At 41.5% G+C, this 18,700-nt stretch overlaps 2 protein-coding genes across 6 annotated transcripts in view; one reads left to right on the forward strand and one right to left on the reverse strand.

The window, feature by feature from the left end:
* SLK (STE20 like kinase) overlaps positions 1 to 2,972 on the forward strand; it is a 56,629-nt gene extending 53,657 nt beyond the window's left edge. For all 4 annotated transcript variants that reach the window (XM_081911987.1, XM_081911986.1, XM_081911985.1 and 1 more), the window contains 2 exons: positions 838 to 951; positions 1,109 to 2,972. In XM_081911987.1, coding sequence (XP_081768113.1) covers positions 838 to 951; positions 1,109 to 1,255 — 261 coding nt within the window. In that variant the 3' untranslated portion in view covers positions 1,256 to 2,972. The remainder of the gene's footprint in view (positions 1 to 837; positions 952 to 1,108) is intronic.
* Positions 2,973 to 5,538: 2,566 nt separating this feature from the next.
* Positions 5,539 to 18,700, reverse strand: part of COL17A1 (collagen type XVII alpha 1 chain) — a 60,365-nt gene continuing 47,203 nt past the window's right edge. For both annotated transcript variants that reach the window (XM_081911984.1, XM_081911983.1), the window contains 10 exons: positions 18,199 to 18,321; positions 17,424 to 17,549; positions 17,198 to 17,335; positions 15,308 to 15,409; positions 14,611 to 14,763; positions 13,231 to 13,755; positions 12,182 to 12,322; positions 10,991 to 11,053; positions 8,118 to 8,189; positions 5,539 to 7,472 (listed from right to left, as the gene is read on the reverse strand). In XM_081911984.1, the coding sequence (XP_081768110.1) occupies positions 7,423 to 7,472; positions 8,118 to 8,189; positions 10,991 to 11,053; positions 12,182 to 12,322; positions 13,231 to 13,755; positions 14,611 to 14,763; positions 15,308 to 15,409; positions 17,198 to 17,335; positions 17,424 to 17,549; positions 18,199 to 18,321 (1,493 nt within the window). In that variant the 3' untranslated portion in view covers positions 5,539 to 7,422. The remainder of the gene's footprint in view (positions 7,473 to 8,117; positions 8,190 to 10,990; positions 11,054 to 12,181; positions 12,323 to 13,230; positions 13,756 to 14,610; positions 14,764 to 15,307; positions 15,410 to 17,197; positions 17,336 to 17,423; positions 17,550 to 18,198; positions 18,322 to 18,700) is intronic.

Raw genomic sequence — 18,700 nt, forward strand, 5'->3', positions numbered from 1 at the left:
TGGCCACAGCATGAAGCACAAAAATGATACATCCACTGTTTCATTCAGAATGTTTTTTCCCTTGTTTTCCTCCTCTAAAAACAATGTGCGTGTTATGGTCAGGTGCGTGTTATAGAGCGAAAAATACGGTATATTTGTGTATCAACATTTTCCTGTGCTACATGTAGCTGTGGAAATTTTGGCAAACTGAAGACCAGGGAATATTTATACACAAAATGGACTCTGTATAGAGTGTAGAGAGAAGCAGTGCTTTTTTTCTGGGGGGATGCAGGGGTATACATACCCCTAAACATTTTGTGAATCTAAGTTTGGCCTCATTGAGGGGCAGTACTTCAACATGAGTAGGAAAATGAGAGTACCCCTAAATATTTTTTTTAGGAAAAAAAGCACTGGGGAGAAGACAACATGAGGTTTTTGGATGGGCTGATCTCATAAAAGCTATTACCTTTTTATTGAAATAGAAGAATTTCTGTGTGTGAGAACCAATTCTGATAGATTGCATAACTTTTTGCAACTTAAAAAAAATGTGGGAAAACCCGTCAGTCTGCACTATAAATCTTGTGATTCTAGCTCTGAGATACGTTCATAGTTTTAGCTTCAGATAAAGTTTTTAAAAACCATAATACATATTCTTCATGCCCTGTTTGAAGAATTCAAGTAACAGTTTCTATTGAAACGCTAAAATCTTGATAGAGAACATTGCTATGTAAGAATTATCTTGGCTACTGTACAGATTAAGCTAATTAAAGAATTAGGTCAGCATATGCTTCTATACAAGTAGCCAAATGTCTAATCTGATTTAGTTTTACTAAAGGATTATCTGTATCCCATTTTCAGAATGAGAAATGCCACCTGCTGGTTGAACACGAGACTCAGAAATTAAAAGAGCTGGATGAGGAACATAGCCAAGAACTTAAAGAATGGCGAGAGAAACTGAGACCACGGAAAAAGGTAATGCAGATTGACTTTGAATCTCTAATAGAATATTATATTCTATACTAATACTATATGGGGCAGTTGGTTTTGTAGCTTGCCTCTGATAGATCAAAAGCTAACACCAAGCTCATCATGTTTATTTTGTTTAAATGTTCTTGTTGTTTGTCATTAGACATTAGAAGAGGAATTTGCTCGTAAACTTCAAGAACAGGAGGTTTTCTTTAAAATGTCTGGAGAATCAGAATGCCTTAATCCATCAACGCAAAGCCGGATTTCTAAATTCTACCTAGTCCCTAGCCTGCACTCCACTGGATCATAAATTTGGAGCCTCTGTGAGGTGGCTTTGGGTGCGTCTTTCAGCTTCTCCTCTTCAGCTTCTGTCACAATGAAATCTACACTCTGCATCCAAGAACCTCAGTGGAACTCCATCCACCTCCAGTGGAGACAATCAGTGATATCAGATATAGAAGCACAAATGTTGGTCTTGAAATCCAATATGATATATTTCATGTATTTCAAGGATAGCCATTTGAAAACTGGACTGAAAAAAATGTATCCAACTGTGTTGGCACTGGAAAGCAAGCCTAAACTATTAAAGATAATCTGCAATGCCCCAGGAATAATTGTAGAGGATTCTTAGGCAGATATACTACTACTCATTTAACCAAATATTTGTTGTGTTATGCCCATTACCTCGTGAGGAAATGGGTCACTAGCCTCATTCAGTGCCTGAAACCTGTAAACATGCTGGGTTTTTGTTTTTTAAAGAGGATCATGTTTCTTTATCACTAAAGAAGCCCTCGTTACTGATATTACTGTAACAGAAATGCTTGCCGCTGCCACAATTTTTGTCAAATCCTTGCACTAAAATATGTAAAAGTTTAAAAAAGAGTACTCCTGTCTACTTTAAAATATACACCTTATTCCTCTACAAACTGAAATAAAACAATATCATTTATTTCTCAAGAAAAAGTGTGCAAAAATTGCACCCCCATTCTCACCCCCACAATTAGAGAAACGTGAACTGAATGGATTCTCTCCTTACTCAAAGTAGCAGTTTTGAAACTCCAGAGCAGAAAATGGCTGTGACTGTCCCCGTTCATACAAATTAATGCTGATGTCTGGATTGCAAGGCATGTTTTCTTTCAAAATGTATGTTGATCTATAGAAGGATTTAAGTTACATGTATAGACAAACGTTTAATCTGCTTCATTGTTTTACCATGAAGTAACTAAAGTTAAATGGTTTTATTTCTAAAATTCATAGTTGTATTATAACTTATTTGCTGTGGGGGTGGGATAGAAATATTTATCATGTTGTTGGCAGGAGATGTGCCTGCATTAAACAGCAGCTGCTGTCTTTTCAGGCTTCAGATCTGAGTCATATCAAAAACAGTATTGTAGACTGTCCTTTTGATATGCCAAAGTTAGATTTGTAATATAAATGTTGGTTGCTTCCTGTTCTTTCGCAGCCTAATCTTTTAGTAGGTAGCTTTGAATAATCAATTGTAAGTTTTCACATTTGCAGTCTTTTCATTAAATGTGAATACTGTCCAATTTCTTACAAATTTTATATTATGTCAGCAGCATTCCTGCATGTGAAGGAAGCAGATTATAAAAATATATAGTACTTTAATCAAGTGTGCTCAGTACTTTGGCTACTGAATCCAGATACTGTGGTTGATCTTATCAGATCAGATTGTTTAATTGTGACAGTATAGTAAACATACTTTGAAGATGCATGTTTCAGTTAAATTTTGTTTTCCTTTAATCATAATCTACCTAACAAATATTTCATAGCTAGCCTTAATACTTCACATTTTATTTTATAAATATGTATTGTGTACCAGGTTGTACATTCGCATATACATCACCTAGAATGTGGCATTTTGCTCTTTACAAAGTTCTGAAATCTGTTTATTCTGAATTGTTTTGGTGGGAAAGTTTTCAAAAGCCTTTACTTTTTTTTAAAGTCACCTTTATGAAATAACTAGTATGGATTATAACATTAAATACTGTTTCTATCTGTTTAAAAAACTCTTTAAAAATCTCAAGTTTGTGGATTCCTTTGGGGAGTTGTGTGTGTTGTGTGCTAGTATGAAAGGATTCTGTGGTGTTGCTGTTTCTTGGGGCACCAGAACCAAAATGAGCACCAGAACTTAGCCCTACTTGGTTTCTTCCTATATTGATGATTGCCTGGTGGCGTTCTTCCATCATCATTGCCCTGTGTTGCATATAAAGTGTTCATTTCTTTGCATGTTTCACATGCTACAAAATCAGACCTTTATTATCCCAACATGGTTCCCGGTGTCGTGACACATGATGTTAGGGTCATGTGCCAAACCCTTGTTCAACTGTCAGAAATGTGCGTGTGTTTTTCCCCTTGTACTTGCATACTCTGGTTCTCTTTTTATTTTACAATTCATGGTAATCCTAGGTTTCCATGACATCAAGATCAATGGTGCTATGGTTACTATATACCGGAAATTGATCTAGAAACAACTTGATTTGTATATACAGTACATTTGTTGTATTTTATCCAATTTGGTTATTCCTGGAAACCAGGGATAACCAGGTCCTGCAGGAGGAAATTAGAACATAAAAGGGACCCTACAAACAAAGGGCACGTTCTTGAGAGTCAAACCATGCTGTGTGTATGTGATGTCTGAACCTAGCCACAAATTGGCAGGGTAAAGGCTGGCAGTTAGATAATGCATTAATTAGAGAGACCCCATGAGAGGGGTCTGCCCTTTGTGCCACCAAGTTCCCCACCATTATAAAAGCAGGTTTAATTGTACAAAAAAGTTGCATTTTTGTTTTGTGTTTGGCTCCCCCTCCTGGCTGAAACTTTGAGCACCTGCAACCTGATTGGTTTCCCTATGGAGGTACACAGTGGAGTTTATTGAAAATGATATCAAGATATGGCTTTGATTTGATGGCGTGAGAAATGGCTTCCTTCACAGATAATCTGATGAAGGAAAATACACTGCCACTGATATTGAAGCTCAGTTTTGTTGCTCTACTACAAGGGCACCCAAAAGCCCTCATAATTCTGAGCTAAGCTGATTATGTCAAAGGAGAAAACTTTTTACTGAATCACTTTCTTTATTTTAGCTTGTCTGTTGCTAGAATCATACCACCTAAGGTCAGTTTGCAGTTCCTGTCACCTATGGATGGAAGAGGTCTTCAAGCGGATTGTGTTGCTGCAGCTTGGAGACAGGAAATGCCCAAAACTTCTACAGAAAACTTTTCTGCTCTCTTTCTGTTGAGGCTCAGTCCATTCCTGTCTCAACTCGGAGAAACATTCTGTTTGGAATCTTTAAGGCTTTTCCCTTATAGCCAACCTGTTGTTTTTTCTCCTTTTTATATTGAGTCTTTTGTTCTTATTTGTTTTCTACAGCTGCTCTTCTTCTCTTTTTCTCTTACTGTGTAAAAAAGAAAAAGGAAAAATTCCCTCACCTTTCCTCACTGTTTCCTGCCTTTTTTTCTTTCCCTCCCTTTCTAAGCTCCATCCTGAGCTGTGAAGCTAGGATTTTCCACTTTCTCATTATGGGGAAGACAGACAAACCCCTACAGTTCTGGCCTACTTCTTTGAAGGGGGGGGAGGCCGAGTTTTGGGGTTGGGGCCACATTTGGCAGTAGCTGCAGCAAGCATCCAGGGGGCCACTATTTCTGAAGATCCCAGGGAGGGCCCTTGCAAGTGCAGCCTTTTCCTTTGAGTCCTGTGCAAGGGACACCCAGTGTTAATTTTCTAGAAAAAGAGGTGCTGGACTCACCACGAACACCTCCCTTGTTCTCTTATATTGGCAATGGTGCCTACCTGAGAGGGTCCGAAATGAAGTTCTGGTGAGTTGCGGCTGGGAGGGAAACGGAGGATATCATCCTCTGCTGCTTCATTGAGTCCTAAACCAACCAGATCTGAGACTACAACATCAGGAGGCAGCAAGGAGCGAAGAAACGGGCACTGTTTACCTTCCTGCTGGAGCAGTACCTATTTATCTACAGTGGTACCTCGGGTTACAGACGCTTCAGGTTACAGACTCTTCAGGTTACAGACTCCGCTAACCCAGAACTTTGCTTCAGGATGAGAACAGAAAGTGTGGTGACAGTGGGAGGCCCCATTAGCTAAAGTGGTGCTTCAGGTTAAGAACGGACCTCTGGAACGAATTAAGTACTTAACCTGAGGTACCACTGTACTTGCACTGCGTGCTTTCGAACTGCTAGGTTGGCAGGAGCTGGGACCAAACAACGGGAGCTCATCCTGTTGTGGGGCCTCAAACCGCCAACCTTCCAATCGGCAAGTCCAAGCGGCACAGTGGTTTAAACCGCAGCGCCACCCATGTCCCTTAACTGGAAGTAAATCCCACTGAGCTAAACAGGAGTTCTCAGCAGCTATGTATAGCATTGCACTTGAAAGATAATGTTAAGAAGAAACATGGGCACTTTGTATCAAAACAAAATGGGATTTGAAAGAGGGAAACACATTGTTTCCATTCATCTACCAAATGACTCACCCTTGCCTACCTGTATAATATGCAAGCATATCAGGAAACATAGTGTAAACCACACAGCTCATGGGACAGAGGAAGAAAGAAACTTAACACATTGGAAGTAACTTTATTTAAAAAAAAGTAAATGTCTCAGTAACAGATACAGCTGGTTTAAATGCACAACCAATTGCTTGATCAGTTGAAAATACTATTTAAATTGATGTTTGCTCCAAAGTTGCAAAACCAGAGAAACAGTATGCCAGTTACAGGAAATTCATCTTACCCTGTTTGGAATCCCTTGAGCACAAGTCATCATGTCAAGGGTCACAGATCCAGACATAATTGGTGCACTTAAGGACTTGTATGTAATTCTAAGTCCCTTAGCAAACAGCTCCCAAGCTCAGTACCATGTCACAAACTAATTTTGATTAGCTACCTAGGTATGTTGGAATTCATGGAGAAAAAAGTTCAAAGCCCCACTGGACACATTTAGTGGAAGTGCTAGTCTTAGGTCACATCAGAAAGCCATGCAACTATCTACCTCTTTGTATTGTAGAAAACTGGTTTTTATTTCACAAGATGGCGAACTGCAGCTATAAATTTCTACTTATATGTTTAATAAGGTTGGAGGCAATAGGTAACCTGTCCAGGAAATGTGTATTTCTAGCACTGGTGTTAATTTTTCTAATTTGATCTTCCTTGATCTCTTAGCTAAATTCTGAATCTTTTGCTATCAGTTATGGAACACTAAATTTGTATCTTAAAAGCAAATGGAGGAATTAAGGCTGACCTATATCCAGGAATGTTTTTAACAAATTACAATTCTGTAACATCTTGAGATGTGTCGCAACATCAGGATTTACATTGATAAATTTCCTGTGGCCCAAAAACATGTCCCTCCAGACTTAGCTATCACTTTATTGCTGCCATGATTGCATGTATAATAACGGGATAGAGTATTCACACTATACAACATTAGTTTCTTGATATGTTGATATGATTTAGGACACATGAAAATAAACTTTATTGACTTTGCACAGACTCAGGCATGTTGCCTAAATTCCCCTTGCTGCACATCATTCTATGCTAATAGGGATTGCCACACCTTAAAAACAACAGATGGCTTAGGAGAAGCTCACTGCAAGCAGGCAGTAGAGGAAGAAATGGTCATAGATAAAACTGCTCACTTTTGAAGGTGGGCAGGCTGTTGTACTTATATGCATAAGCTTCCCTGACTTTGTCTGTCCTAATACTTCAGTGTCTGGTTTCTGTTGAAGTGAGGCTAGAGTGTAAACAAGCTCTAATCGGGAAGCTTTATATTTAAAAGGCACTTTTATAGTAATTAAAACCACAGCAGACATTTTAAAAATTGTTTCCAACAAAGTGCTTATATACTAACAGCCCCAAGGTCCTTCACATTTTTGCAATGCATTTTATAACAGATTAAGTGGATTTAATAATAATAAAATGTAGCCTATGGTTATGCATCCTGCTAGCATATAGTTGAGTATTATCACAACTGGCATAGCCTTTACTCTTAAATCCATATTCTTGATTATTTTGGATATGCTTTCTCCTACTTCAAAGGAAGATACATAACCTCTGACTCCAATCCTTTCAACTTTGGTTGAGTTTCTGTTGAAGATTTCTCGTGCTAATCTTCATTCAGAGAAACTGAAGTGTGAGTTTCCTGGGGAGTAAGTTACAACTTTTGAGGCTATGCTGTTATAAAATCCTTGGGTTTAGATGAGGGCTATACTCTGTTCCAGCCAATTCATATGGGACAACAAGCAAATGAGCCATTAGTTCAATATGTACTACTGGAAGCCACCCATATCTTAGAAATAAGATAAAATGTTATGAAAACCATTCCCAAAGTACCAAGTGTTAGTCGTCACTTGCTGGAAGTCACTGGAAACGGGGGGTTTGTCTCCACTGAGATAAAAAAGCAACCATAAGCAGCTGAGAAATCTTCTGCTCAAATTCGTGTTCTTAGATTAGACCCCAATGCTTCTCCTTTTCCTTCGGCCAACATACACTGCTTCACCTAAGAGAGATGGAATAAGATGAAGAAAGTGTTACTTTACAGGTACAAGTACACATTTTCCCAACTTTCATGCTACTGTTAGGAACTAAAGAGCAGCGCACTTTGGCCTCTGCCATTTGCCATGGAACAAGAACCACTGCACTTCCAACTGTCCCTCAGGTTGGGGAGGCCAAGGAAGGAGCTGCCTGAAAGACCACTTGGCTCCCAACTGTCCTGGGACTGCAGAAGCAAGCAAGGATACTTGTGACTGCAGCCACAGGAACAGAAGCTATCAGCCGCTATTCAAGCAAGGGAAGTTCAATCTGGCCACATCCTCAGCCTCTTCCCTCAATTCCCCTTCCATTGTGTGTTGTGTTTTTTTCATTTGTAAACTTAATTGCAGGTTCTTCTTTTCATTTACGTAATCCACTTGGGGAGACACCAGTTGTCTGAGAAGCAGGATAAAATAAATAAACTTTGCTTGAGGCCATTGCCTATGTATGGGTCTCTGAAAAAAGTGGGGGAAGGTTGACTCTCACAATACAGGTGACTACACTAGAACTATGACGAACGCGAAGTCTTCATGCTTGGACCTGCGCTAGGCTTCCCCATCATGGTACTGGTCAAATCCAAAATACACTCCTTTCTAATTTGAAAAACAAATACCTTTCTCGCCCTTTTCACCCCTTGGTCCTCTTGGGCCTTGGCGGCCTGGGGGGCCCATTGGTCCTATGTCACCTAGCAGAGGAAAGAGAAATGACATTTTACTTGATTGAGATTGCTACTCATTTAAAATAGTTCAACTACAACACAGGCCCACTTCTTGAAGAGTGCATCTTCCAAAGCTGACCCCATGCGCTATCCCATCATGCTGCAAATTGAAAAGTATGCCATAGAGAATGATGAAGCATATTTCTCAGATCACACACAACATGGCCAAATGAGGCAAGTCTGTCGTTTGCATAGTTGGGCTAGTCCCGTGAGGATAATTTCTCAACAGAACATGTGCTCATTCACTCGGGGGTGCCGGACATCTATGGCACATGTTACTACTCAAAAATTAAGGTGAAATGCACACATTTTCAAATAGCATTTTACAGAGAGAATCTTAACTACCCAGATACAGAAAACTATATGGTTACAGCAAGATAATCATCCATTGTGGCAACAGTTAGGCTTTGTCTGAATCCTCAGTAGACCAAGCCCATAATAACCACCTTATTTGCCTAACAAATGGAAGAAGTGAAACATACAGGAATTTTTTTAAAAAAAACTTTATGTAAACTGAATCAGAAAAATGTGTGTAGTTTAAAATGGCGCTCCTCCCACATTTTCTTTCTTTAGCAAACAACCTGCGTAAGTGACACATTAGTGACTATGTTGTGAAAGTGTTCAGAAAACAGCAATCTAGATACATTAATGGGAACCTTAGTAATGTCAGCTGAATTCAATTATATCTTCTATCAAATAATTATTTGTTTTCTGCAAGTTCAGATTAAACATTTGTGTGTGAGAGATATATTTTCTATTTCATACAAATGATAAGGTAAACTCTTGTTCACAAATGCTAGTTCTGAGATAAATTCATATCTAAGGTGTCCCAGGACTTTGCCTTTGTAGGAAAAGGATTAAGTTTAATTAATACAGCAATTAAAGGGTTAAAAACACCCTGTACTATCTTTACTTTGGAAACTTCCAAATGTGGGCTAAACATTGCAAATGGACAGCTGGAAACAATTTAAAAAAAATCTTACCAGATTTTCCATGGAAACGCTAAACCCAGATTAAGATATGGGGAAGGATACAGATTGGTATTTTTATGCCAACACAGTTGGTGCAAGGGGCAGATGTACACTTAAAGCACATTCAATGCACATTTAAAGCACATGATTCCCAAAGAATCCTGGAAGCTGCAGTTTGCCAAGCATCTTGAAATCATAGCTTTCTGAGGGGCAAATTATAGTTCCCAGAATTCTTTGGTGTAAGCCTTGCAATTAAAAGCTGCTTTAAATGTATGGTATGTATGCAGCCTGTGTCTTTATCACAAGACTCTAAGCTGTTTCTGCAGCAACTTATTAACAATGCTACCACTTTGGAAAAAAATACTTAAGAGCTGAGCAGGCACACCTCTGTTAGGTAACAAGCATATCAGCAATTAAAAGTAGGAACTCCTGCCTGGGAACAGGCAGGTAGCCAGAATATGCAAACTTGTTCACAGGCAGGATTAAACAAAGGAAATTCAGCATCCGCCCACACCAGCAGGACAGGGCTGCTTTGCAAGCTCCCAAAAAGGATTGTTGCTCTTAAGATAGCCAGCTTCAAATATCTCAAGGGCTGCCACATAGAGGATGATGCAAGCTTGTTTTCTCCTGTTCCAGAGGCCAGGACCCGAACCCGAACCTTCTTCAAGTTACAAGAAAGGAGATTCCGGCTAAACATTAGGAAGAACTTTCTGACAGTAAGAGCTGTTTGACAGTGGGACAGGTCTCCACAAGAGGTGGTGGACTCACCCTCCGAGGTTTTTAAGCAGATGTATGATCTAGCTGAGAATCCTGCTTTGCAGGGAGTTAATCTCCGGATCCTTTCCTAATTACAATTCTATGATTCTATGCCACCAGTGTCAGACTGGCCAAACTTTAACAGGCATGAACAATATATGTCATGATCATTACAACACTTGACTCAAGAATACACCTGGAACAAGTATCTTACGGAAATTATGAAAGCTAAGAAGATGGACAGAAATGATTAGACAAACATAGTTGGGATGGTTTAATCAGACAGAGTACAGCAACCCTGCCTTAATGCAAATGTTTAGACCAGGTGACTGCTGAGACCCCTAGGCTGTCTAGGACCAATAAACAAACCTTGATCTTTCAGTTTCACGGGCAACTAAAGGTCACATTTTCCCCTTCATATTCAGGTGAATATGCTATGATAACGGGGGAACAATACAGTACAGCCCATCACTATTTTATATACCTGGTTGTAGCACCAATGTGAAACAGACTTGATCCAAAAGTAAACATTGTTTATAGCCACTGCAAGGCCCTAATGCCATTGGAGAAGTGTGAGTTTCAAAGGATGGCTGTGTATTGTTTGGAAAAGTGTGAATTTAGTAGATTGGCTATGCTGGAGCTGAGAAGCAAAAGGGAGATATTAGCCTGCTCAGGGGAACCCAAAGGCTTCTGGTAGCATGTGTATGCACACACACACACACACTCTCAAAGGACTAAGCATGCTCAGCCACTACACAACACTGTATCAGGAAAGAAAAACCAAAAATGGCAGACAGTGGTGGGATGGAGTATCTAGCTGGCTGGCTAGAACCTTGCACAGGAGCACTGCTGTTTGGGGGTGAGGATGCATGGCAACATTTTGTGGCAAGCCCTCTTGCTTCCTCTGAAACAGAAGTGCTCTATTGAGTTTCCTTTCAGTGTCTTCAAGAGGAGGAGACTACTTGTACAGGGGGAGGAGCCATCCATCTCCCTGCCTCTCCTGGATTCTCAAGTTGGCAAGTGTGGCATCCAACTTCTTACCTTTGGGTCCTGGGAATCCTATCTCTCCTTTCTGTCCAGGTGCACCTGGGATAGTTCCATAAGCTGTAGAAAACAAGCAACATCGTGTTTGTGGATATCTGCTCTTATTGTAAATATAAGAATGTCCATAATGAAAAGCTCTGTGCTTTTGGCCCATTTAGCAAAGTAATTCAACACTGCAAAGCCAGAAGGGTCCAGGTTATGAAATCAAGGTAAGCCATATCTGAGGGACTGCCTCCTCTTCTAATGGGGTAGAAATGCAGGTTGTCACAAGGCTATATTCTACTACACACGTCTTTGTTGTTGTTGTTTAGTCGTTTAGTCGTGTCCGACTCTTCGTGACCCCATGGACCAGAGAACGCCAGGCACCTCTGTCCTCCACTGCCTCCCGCAGTTTGGTCAAACTCATGCTGGTAACCTCGAAAACACTATCCAACCATCTCGTCCTCTGCCGTCCCCTTCTCCTTGTGCCCTCCATCTTTCCCAACATCAGGGTCTTCTCCAGGGAGTCTTCTCTTCTCATGAGGTGGCCAAAGTACTGGAGCCTCAGCTTCACAATCTGTCCTTCCAGTGAGCACTCAGGGTTGATTTCCTTCAGTATGGAGAGGTTTGATCTTCTTGCAGTCCATGGGACTCTCAAGAGTCTCCTCCAGCACCATAATTCAAAACTACACACGTCTAGGGCCTCTTTATTGAGCATTCATCATGATTTGTACTCATCAAGTTGTTGCAGCAGTTACACACAATCACACTTTCAATACCATTTGTGCCTGCAAAAGTTTTGGCGTGTCATACTGCTTCGTTTCCAGGCAGTGCATGTCCCATAGCTTCCTGCTGAAACCCTGTAACTTTCTGTACCACAAACATTCCAAGAATATATTATTTTGTGGTTGCACTATATACGGCAAGAGTGCCCCTTGAGAAGGCACTAATGTATAACATTGAGGGATTATTGCAAAACAACCAGTATAGGGGAATGATGTGTAGACCGTCCAGTATGCATCCACCATTAACACGCTACTATTGCATCAATGACATGTTGCAGAATGCACCTGCCAAAAAAAAATAATCCACTAATCTGGAGTGGTCCCTAAAGTACTCCCTACCCAGTAAAGCAGCAGCTGCAGTATTTCATTTCATTTAAAATCTCTGTATATCCTAAATTAAAATGACAACTGGGATGTGACTTACTTCTGAAGAATTCCATGAGGTCCGCAGTGATATTGCCATAGGATGCAAACACTTTGCTGATGCCTGGAATGCCAGGAGGCCCTGGAGGCCCAGGTGGTCCTTGCACAGCATAAGTCATCATGTCCTGCAGAAGCCCTCGGCCTGGGAAATTAGAACATAAATTTGAAATAGAGTATATGAAGGTTGACGTGACCAATTTCACCCCCTGGCTCTTCAAAATGCTTTGTGTCCAGCAGTGAAAATCCCATTCGATAAAGCAGGGGTAGGCAACCCCTAATTCTGACCAGTCCCAGTTAGCATAGTCAATGAACAAAGATGATAGCAGTTGCAGTTCAGAACATCAGGAGGGCCACCAGTTCTACATCCTTGCTACAAAGTCAGAACTCAAGGAAGCATCTCTTCCCACCCCCCGCCCTTTGAAGCTGTGGCATTTTCCTGTACTACTTTTAAAGCATCCTTAACACTCCAGAAAAAGACTCAGCCCATAGCTGAAGCATTGTACTTCAGCCTTCACCAACCTAGTACCCTCCAGATGTTTTGGCCTACAACTCACATCAGCCCTAGTGCTGGTGAAGGATTCTAAGTTAGGAAACTGATTTAATGTTTTGAGCCTCTGGGGAAACTTTTTGCACCAATCCTGCTGAGCACATATATTATATGAAACTGTTCTGCTGTGATAATCCAAGATCTAGCAGTCCAGTAAGGAACCTGCTCCTGGGATTTCCCTCAGAGGTACATACAGCACGTTTCAATTTAACATTTCTCATGTGTGCACTTTTAGGGTCATTTCAAAAAAGAATGTCAAGTTTTCCCTTAGAATAGCTCATTGAATCTACACTGCGTATATTCAAAGGAGTGGAACACAACTTACGGTACTTAATGGTCTAAGAATTATGTCCCAAATTCATTCTCTCTCTCTCTCTCTCTCTCTCTCTCTCTCTCTCTCTCTCTCTCTCTCACACACACACACACACACACACACACACACACACACTCTAAAAAGTCCACAGCACTTTAGATAGCATGGGGTAAAATATGGATATACTTACTTTGTATGTTTTCTGACACTCTGGCTGCCAACTCATTGTAATCCAGTGACCCAGCAAATGATCCACTATAGGATCCTCCTGCACCTGTAGATCTCATCTGTGATCCGCCTGCTCCAGTTGAACTACCATAAGATCCACCTGCTCCAGCACCATAAGATCCACCTGCTCCAGCACCATAAGATCCACCTGCTCCAAGCGCTCCACCATAAGAACCATCAGCTCCAAGAGATCCACCATAAGAGCCATCAGCTCCAAGAGATCCACCGTATGATCCATCAGCTCCAAGTGATCCACCAGCTCCAAGAGATCCACCATATGCTCCATTGCTTCCCAATGAGCTGCTGTATGATCCCCCTGTGGCAAGTGATGCATCATAGGACGTGGCAGAACTTACGGACCTGCCATATGACCCATCTGAATTTAGAGACCTTCTGTAAGATTCAGCCATCAAGCTGCCATCTCCTCCTATACCAGGTGGTCCTGGAGGCCCGGGGGGTCCTCTGATGATGCCACGAACATCGTCACCTACAAAGCACAGCAATGGGTGTTAATGGAGCTGCACCAGTTATAATGGAACAGGGGTGCTGAAGCCAGCAAAGAGTGCTCTGGGACAGCATCTCAGAGGGTCACACGATACATCAGATCTTCTGATGTTGAATCCTCCTCCCATCCCCACAACTTCCACAAACCCAGCCCTATCACTTTTGGAACTCTTGACATCCCAAAACCAAAATGTGTTGGGACGGTTTGGGGGCATGCAGAGGGAGCACTGGGATCTGAAGGATCTAGTGCCTTTCCAATTCCACCCATTATTCCTAACAGGAATGCTTATCCACTCTCAATTCCACCCACAGGCAAGAACCTGATAGTATGTTAATGATATTGATGTAAGCCTCTTTAAGTTTACTGAAGCAGGATGCAAGTTTTAGTAAACTTGGAGCAGCATAGTGCCCCAAAGAGAAACTATTTCTGGAAAGCTTTTCATTAAAGCAAGAGGATGCTACTTGAGACTGAGTTGATGGTCAGAGGTTATGCCCTACCAGCTAAGGTGCTGTTTTTTAGACCTTCTAGTTCCAGTAAAGCAAGCACAAATTAAATAACAAGTCCCTTCCATAATTGAGACATGTCAAAGATGACCAAACAGAAATAAATCTTAGGATCCACCTTAAGACAAAACCATATTCAATACTTTTGATTTCTTGAGGGACTTTTCAGTCCAGGATAGCAGCTGTAGTAAGCATTTCTCAGCTGCTACAAAAGAGCTATGAGATCAGCCCTAGGCATAGTGCCAGGATGAGGCCCAGACTTGAGATTTCAAGAAGAGCAACAGCTGGTTATAGCAATCAAAATTGTGGAAGTGGTTTTGCGTATGTGACTTACTAGTAAGGTACTTAATCAAGTCACTTCTGAACTGGTCAGTCCAAAGATCATCACCATAGGAAACAAGGCCACTTCCTGACAAGCCAGGTGGTCCTGGAGGGCCTGGTGGACCTGGTGGTCCGGGTGGTCCAGAAAGTGTGAAGTACCCCAAACCTTGGAAGAAGAAGAAACTGGGTTAATAATGTGCTTTTAAAGAAATTGCAAGCAGACCCTTTGCTTGAATTCTTTCCCCTGTGTCGTCGTCCCCCCCAATTCTAACAGCACAATCATATGCAAATAGCCACCATTACATTTAAAAACAATTTCATTGGCATGTCCAGATGGCATGCTATTTTATACCTTTGTAAATTTTGATTCAGTATCATTAATTTTTTGGCAGCAGGGTGGGGTGATGACACCCTTTTACCCTGTTAACAAGGAAGATCAAAGTATCACATAGCTTTCATTTTAGGGAGCTACCAGCAGAATTTTAGATCAGCTGGTTGACCAATCATACCATTTTGTCACTAGCATCCTTTGCTGGTGATGACTAACACACCCAGATATTACGATATTGGGATTCACTGAATTGCTGCATATTGAACGTGGATCAAATTCTTTACTCTGTCCTAGAAAGCCCAGCAACTCCCCACCCACCACAAGAAATCCCAGACTCCTAAAAGGTACCCAAGCGCAGAGTATGGCAAATCATATTTACTTTGTAAGTAGGCGGAGATGTCCTCTGCAGTGATGGAGGAAAGTGCACTGCCTGGTGGGCCTGGTGGCCCAGGTGGCCCTACAAAGCGATCAAATTCTGAGTCTGAAAGAAGGAAGAATGTGAGTAAGTATCTGAGGCCTGATTTACACACACACACCCGTTCCCCCCGCTATGCAAGCAAATCCCCTCTGTCCTTACCCACATTGCCAGGACAGAATAGCTAAACAAAAGGCACAAGGACTTTTCTGTCCTACTCTGTTAGCTTGTATAACGGAGTGAGGATTAAGAATGGCAGAAACAGCTATGTCTTGAGGAATAATTAGGACTATGAACCTCGCACTTGTAGTCTCTTTGCAAAAGAAATGATAAAGCACATACTACTTTTGGCAGTGATCTTACAGCTCATTTCTAGAATGTGCCCGTAGGAACCTAAGAAGCTGCCTTATACAGAGTCAGACCATTGGTCCATATAGCTCAGTATTATTATTGATTAAATTTGTATACCACCCTTCGTCAGAACATCACAGGACACTTCGCAACATAAAAATACAAAATGAGAACACAAAACACATAATAAAACACACACACCTTTAACCCACGAACACCTTTTAAAGCAATAGAATGTTCAATCAGCCAAAGGCCTGGTTATAGAGAAACATTTTTGCCTGGTGCCTAAAGATACGCAATGAAGGCACCAGATGGGCCTCCTTGGGGAGAGTTTTCCACAAGCGTATTATCTACAAAGATGGACAGCAGCTCTCCCGGGTTCCAGGCAAGGGAAATTCCCAGATCTATCTGGAGATGCTGGGGACTGAACCTCAGACCTTTGGCATGTATAGCATGTGCTCTGCTACTGAGCTACTTCCTCCATTACGCAATTTCAGCTGAAGTAGGAATTCAACCACTCAGCTTACTATAGTAATCTACCTCCTGGGAATGAGGTGGAGCCACACCTTTGCTTCACTGAACTAAATGGATACCTAGATGTCTCCACTGCATTTCAACTCTTTTTAAAACCCAGAGATGAGCACAGAGGGGTAAATCCAAGTTGGGTGTCTATGAACCATTGGTCATTGTAGGGAAGCCTAAAATCCAATAGTTGTGAGTCCATAATATTTCCCAAGATGGCTTGATAGGATTGCAGGGCTTACTAGAGTTCCAGTCACTACTGCAATTCATGATTGTGATTCTGGCAAGATGCTCACATCCACACCGTACATTTAAATCACATAACTTGCCTCAATGAATCCTGGGAACTGCAGTTTACCAACAACATAGTACCCTTAACCCACTATGGTGTGGCTCTTAGTGTGTTGAAGCAGTAAATGTGCTAAATACTGGATTATTGAAAGCATCACTGTAAGATTTATTTTCAAAGCACTCCTATAGTATGTAGTGTTTTGTAGAGAAATGTTAGGGGGGAAATAATATTACAGTGCTTCACATCCTAAATTCCTGAAAATGTTCTCTGGATCAACTCTTCAGTTTACTCTGAGAATTCTGTGAACTAACAGCCACCAAAAAGTGGATTATTCAGTGTAAATGGAAATCAACAATAGTATATTCTTACTGACCACTACAGCATATCATCCAAACATAGTGGGACATGCCCTGATAGCCCTTGTAGCAAAAAGTGAGTACACATGAAGATATTGGGTGGTGGCAAATGGCTAAAGAATAAGCACCCTATAACTATAGGCCCCACCTGTGTGTGGCATCCTAAGGGATTTCTATACCAAGGAGTGCGTAACCATACACACACAACATGTGGTTGCAAAATTTACGAAGGGGCCTGCAGCCAACAGGTAGTACCAAAAAGCCAATTTGCATCTCACAGTGCTGTTGGGGAAATCACTTAGTGCAACATAATAGATATGCATATGACATTACTTGTTATATAGCTGACAACCCGTCTTGTCAATTCATCATAGTCCAGGGACACAGATAAGCTGTCTCCTCCCAGTCCAGGGGGGCCAGGGGGTCCTGGGGGACCTTGGGGTCCAATGAAATACTGGCGAACATCCACTCCTAAGAAAATAAAAGAAAATTAGTCCTGCTTTTCTGGTTTGTCCAGAGATGGAACAAAATTGACGAGCCATGAAAGCATGGTGCTTACCAGACATATAGCTCACGACACGGCGGGCCAATTCAGTGTAGTCCAAGGATTCCTCACCAATGGCGGTAATCATTCCTGGTGGTCCTGGAGGACCAGGAGGTCCAACCAGATAGGATGCACTGTCACCTAGTGAAGCAGAAGGGCAGAGTGCAATCATTATTGGAGTGGATGGATGTGGTGATTACATGGTTTTTGTGGTTCTCCTGCAGCTCCACCAGCATAACCCTACGAAATCACACACACTCTTGATTATTCTACATCACCCCTTGGCTGCTCCTACCATAGAATAATTTGTTATCTGCTCTCATACAAAGGTTTAAGTAGGGTACTTTGGGATCCAGAGTCCAAGCTTTTTAATATATTGGTCTGTATTATTTGTTTAGTGCTAAGGTTCTCTTGGTCCCTAGGGAGGAACCATATACCTGGACCAGAGGTAGGAAACCCTTGCCTCTCCAGTTGTTGGACAACTTCCATGAACCCCTGCCTGTTAAGTACAATGGCTTAATTGACATTGAAATGAAAAGTACATATATGTATTCTGCTGAAGGTTTAACTGGAAAATTTCATTGGGGTATATTGAAACTTAAGTTTTGAATGGCAGGAGGCAGGAGGCATTCCAGCCCCCTTCTACCTGCAATCTGAAATGTCCACAATAAATCAGATATTAGATGATTGGAAGGCAAACAAGCTCCAGACTTTCCCCAAACGTGTCTGAACTGAGTGCTGTCAGATAGTGACATGATAGTATGACTCCAACAAAAGGTGTGTGACTTACTTTGCAGGTAGTCAGCGATCATCAGCTGAATGTCTCGGGCCGAACTGATTCCACTGATTCCTAGGCCTGGAGGTCCAGGAGGACCTGGGGGACCTGGAAGACCCTGAGATGCTCTTGATCCAGCTGCAGAAGTACAAAAGTTGATTTGTTTTTATGACTAAGCAAGGCACAGCCTAAAAGACCACTGCACTTAAGTGCATTATACTGACACACAGGATGAAACAGTACATTACAAAGCAACTGTGTGTGTTTCACAAGCCTGCATTTGCCACATGACAGGAGAATGACAGGCCTCCTTAACCTGTCATGGCCCCAGACCAGGATTCCTCAGAGACAAAGTCCCTCAGCACCTCTGTGGCATGAGTGGGATTTTCAGCCCTGCTCTGTGAGCTGAATTGCCTTATTTTATTTGCCCAGGAAGAAGACACAATACATTTCAGAAAGCTTTAACACTAGGGATGGCTATGATGGTTTATACTATATACAAAAGTGTACATTACGT

This window comes from Podarcis melisellensis (genome assembly GCF_964234715.1).
Source record: "Podarcis melisellensis genome assembly, chromosome: 5".
Lineage (NCBI taxonomy): Eukaryota > Metazoa > Chordata > Lepidosauria > Squamata > Lacertidae > Podarcis > Podarcis melisellensis.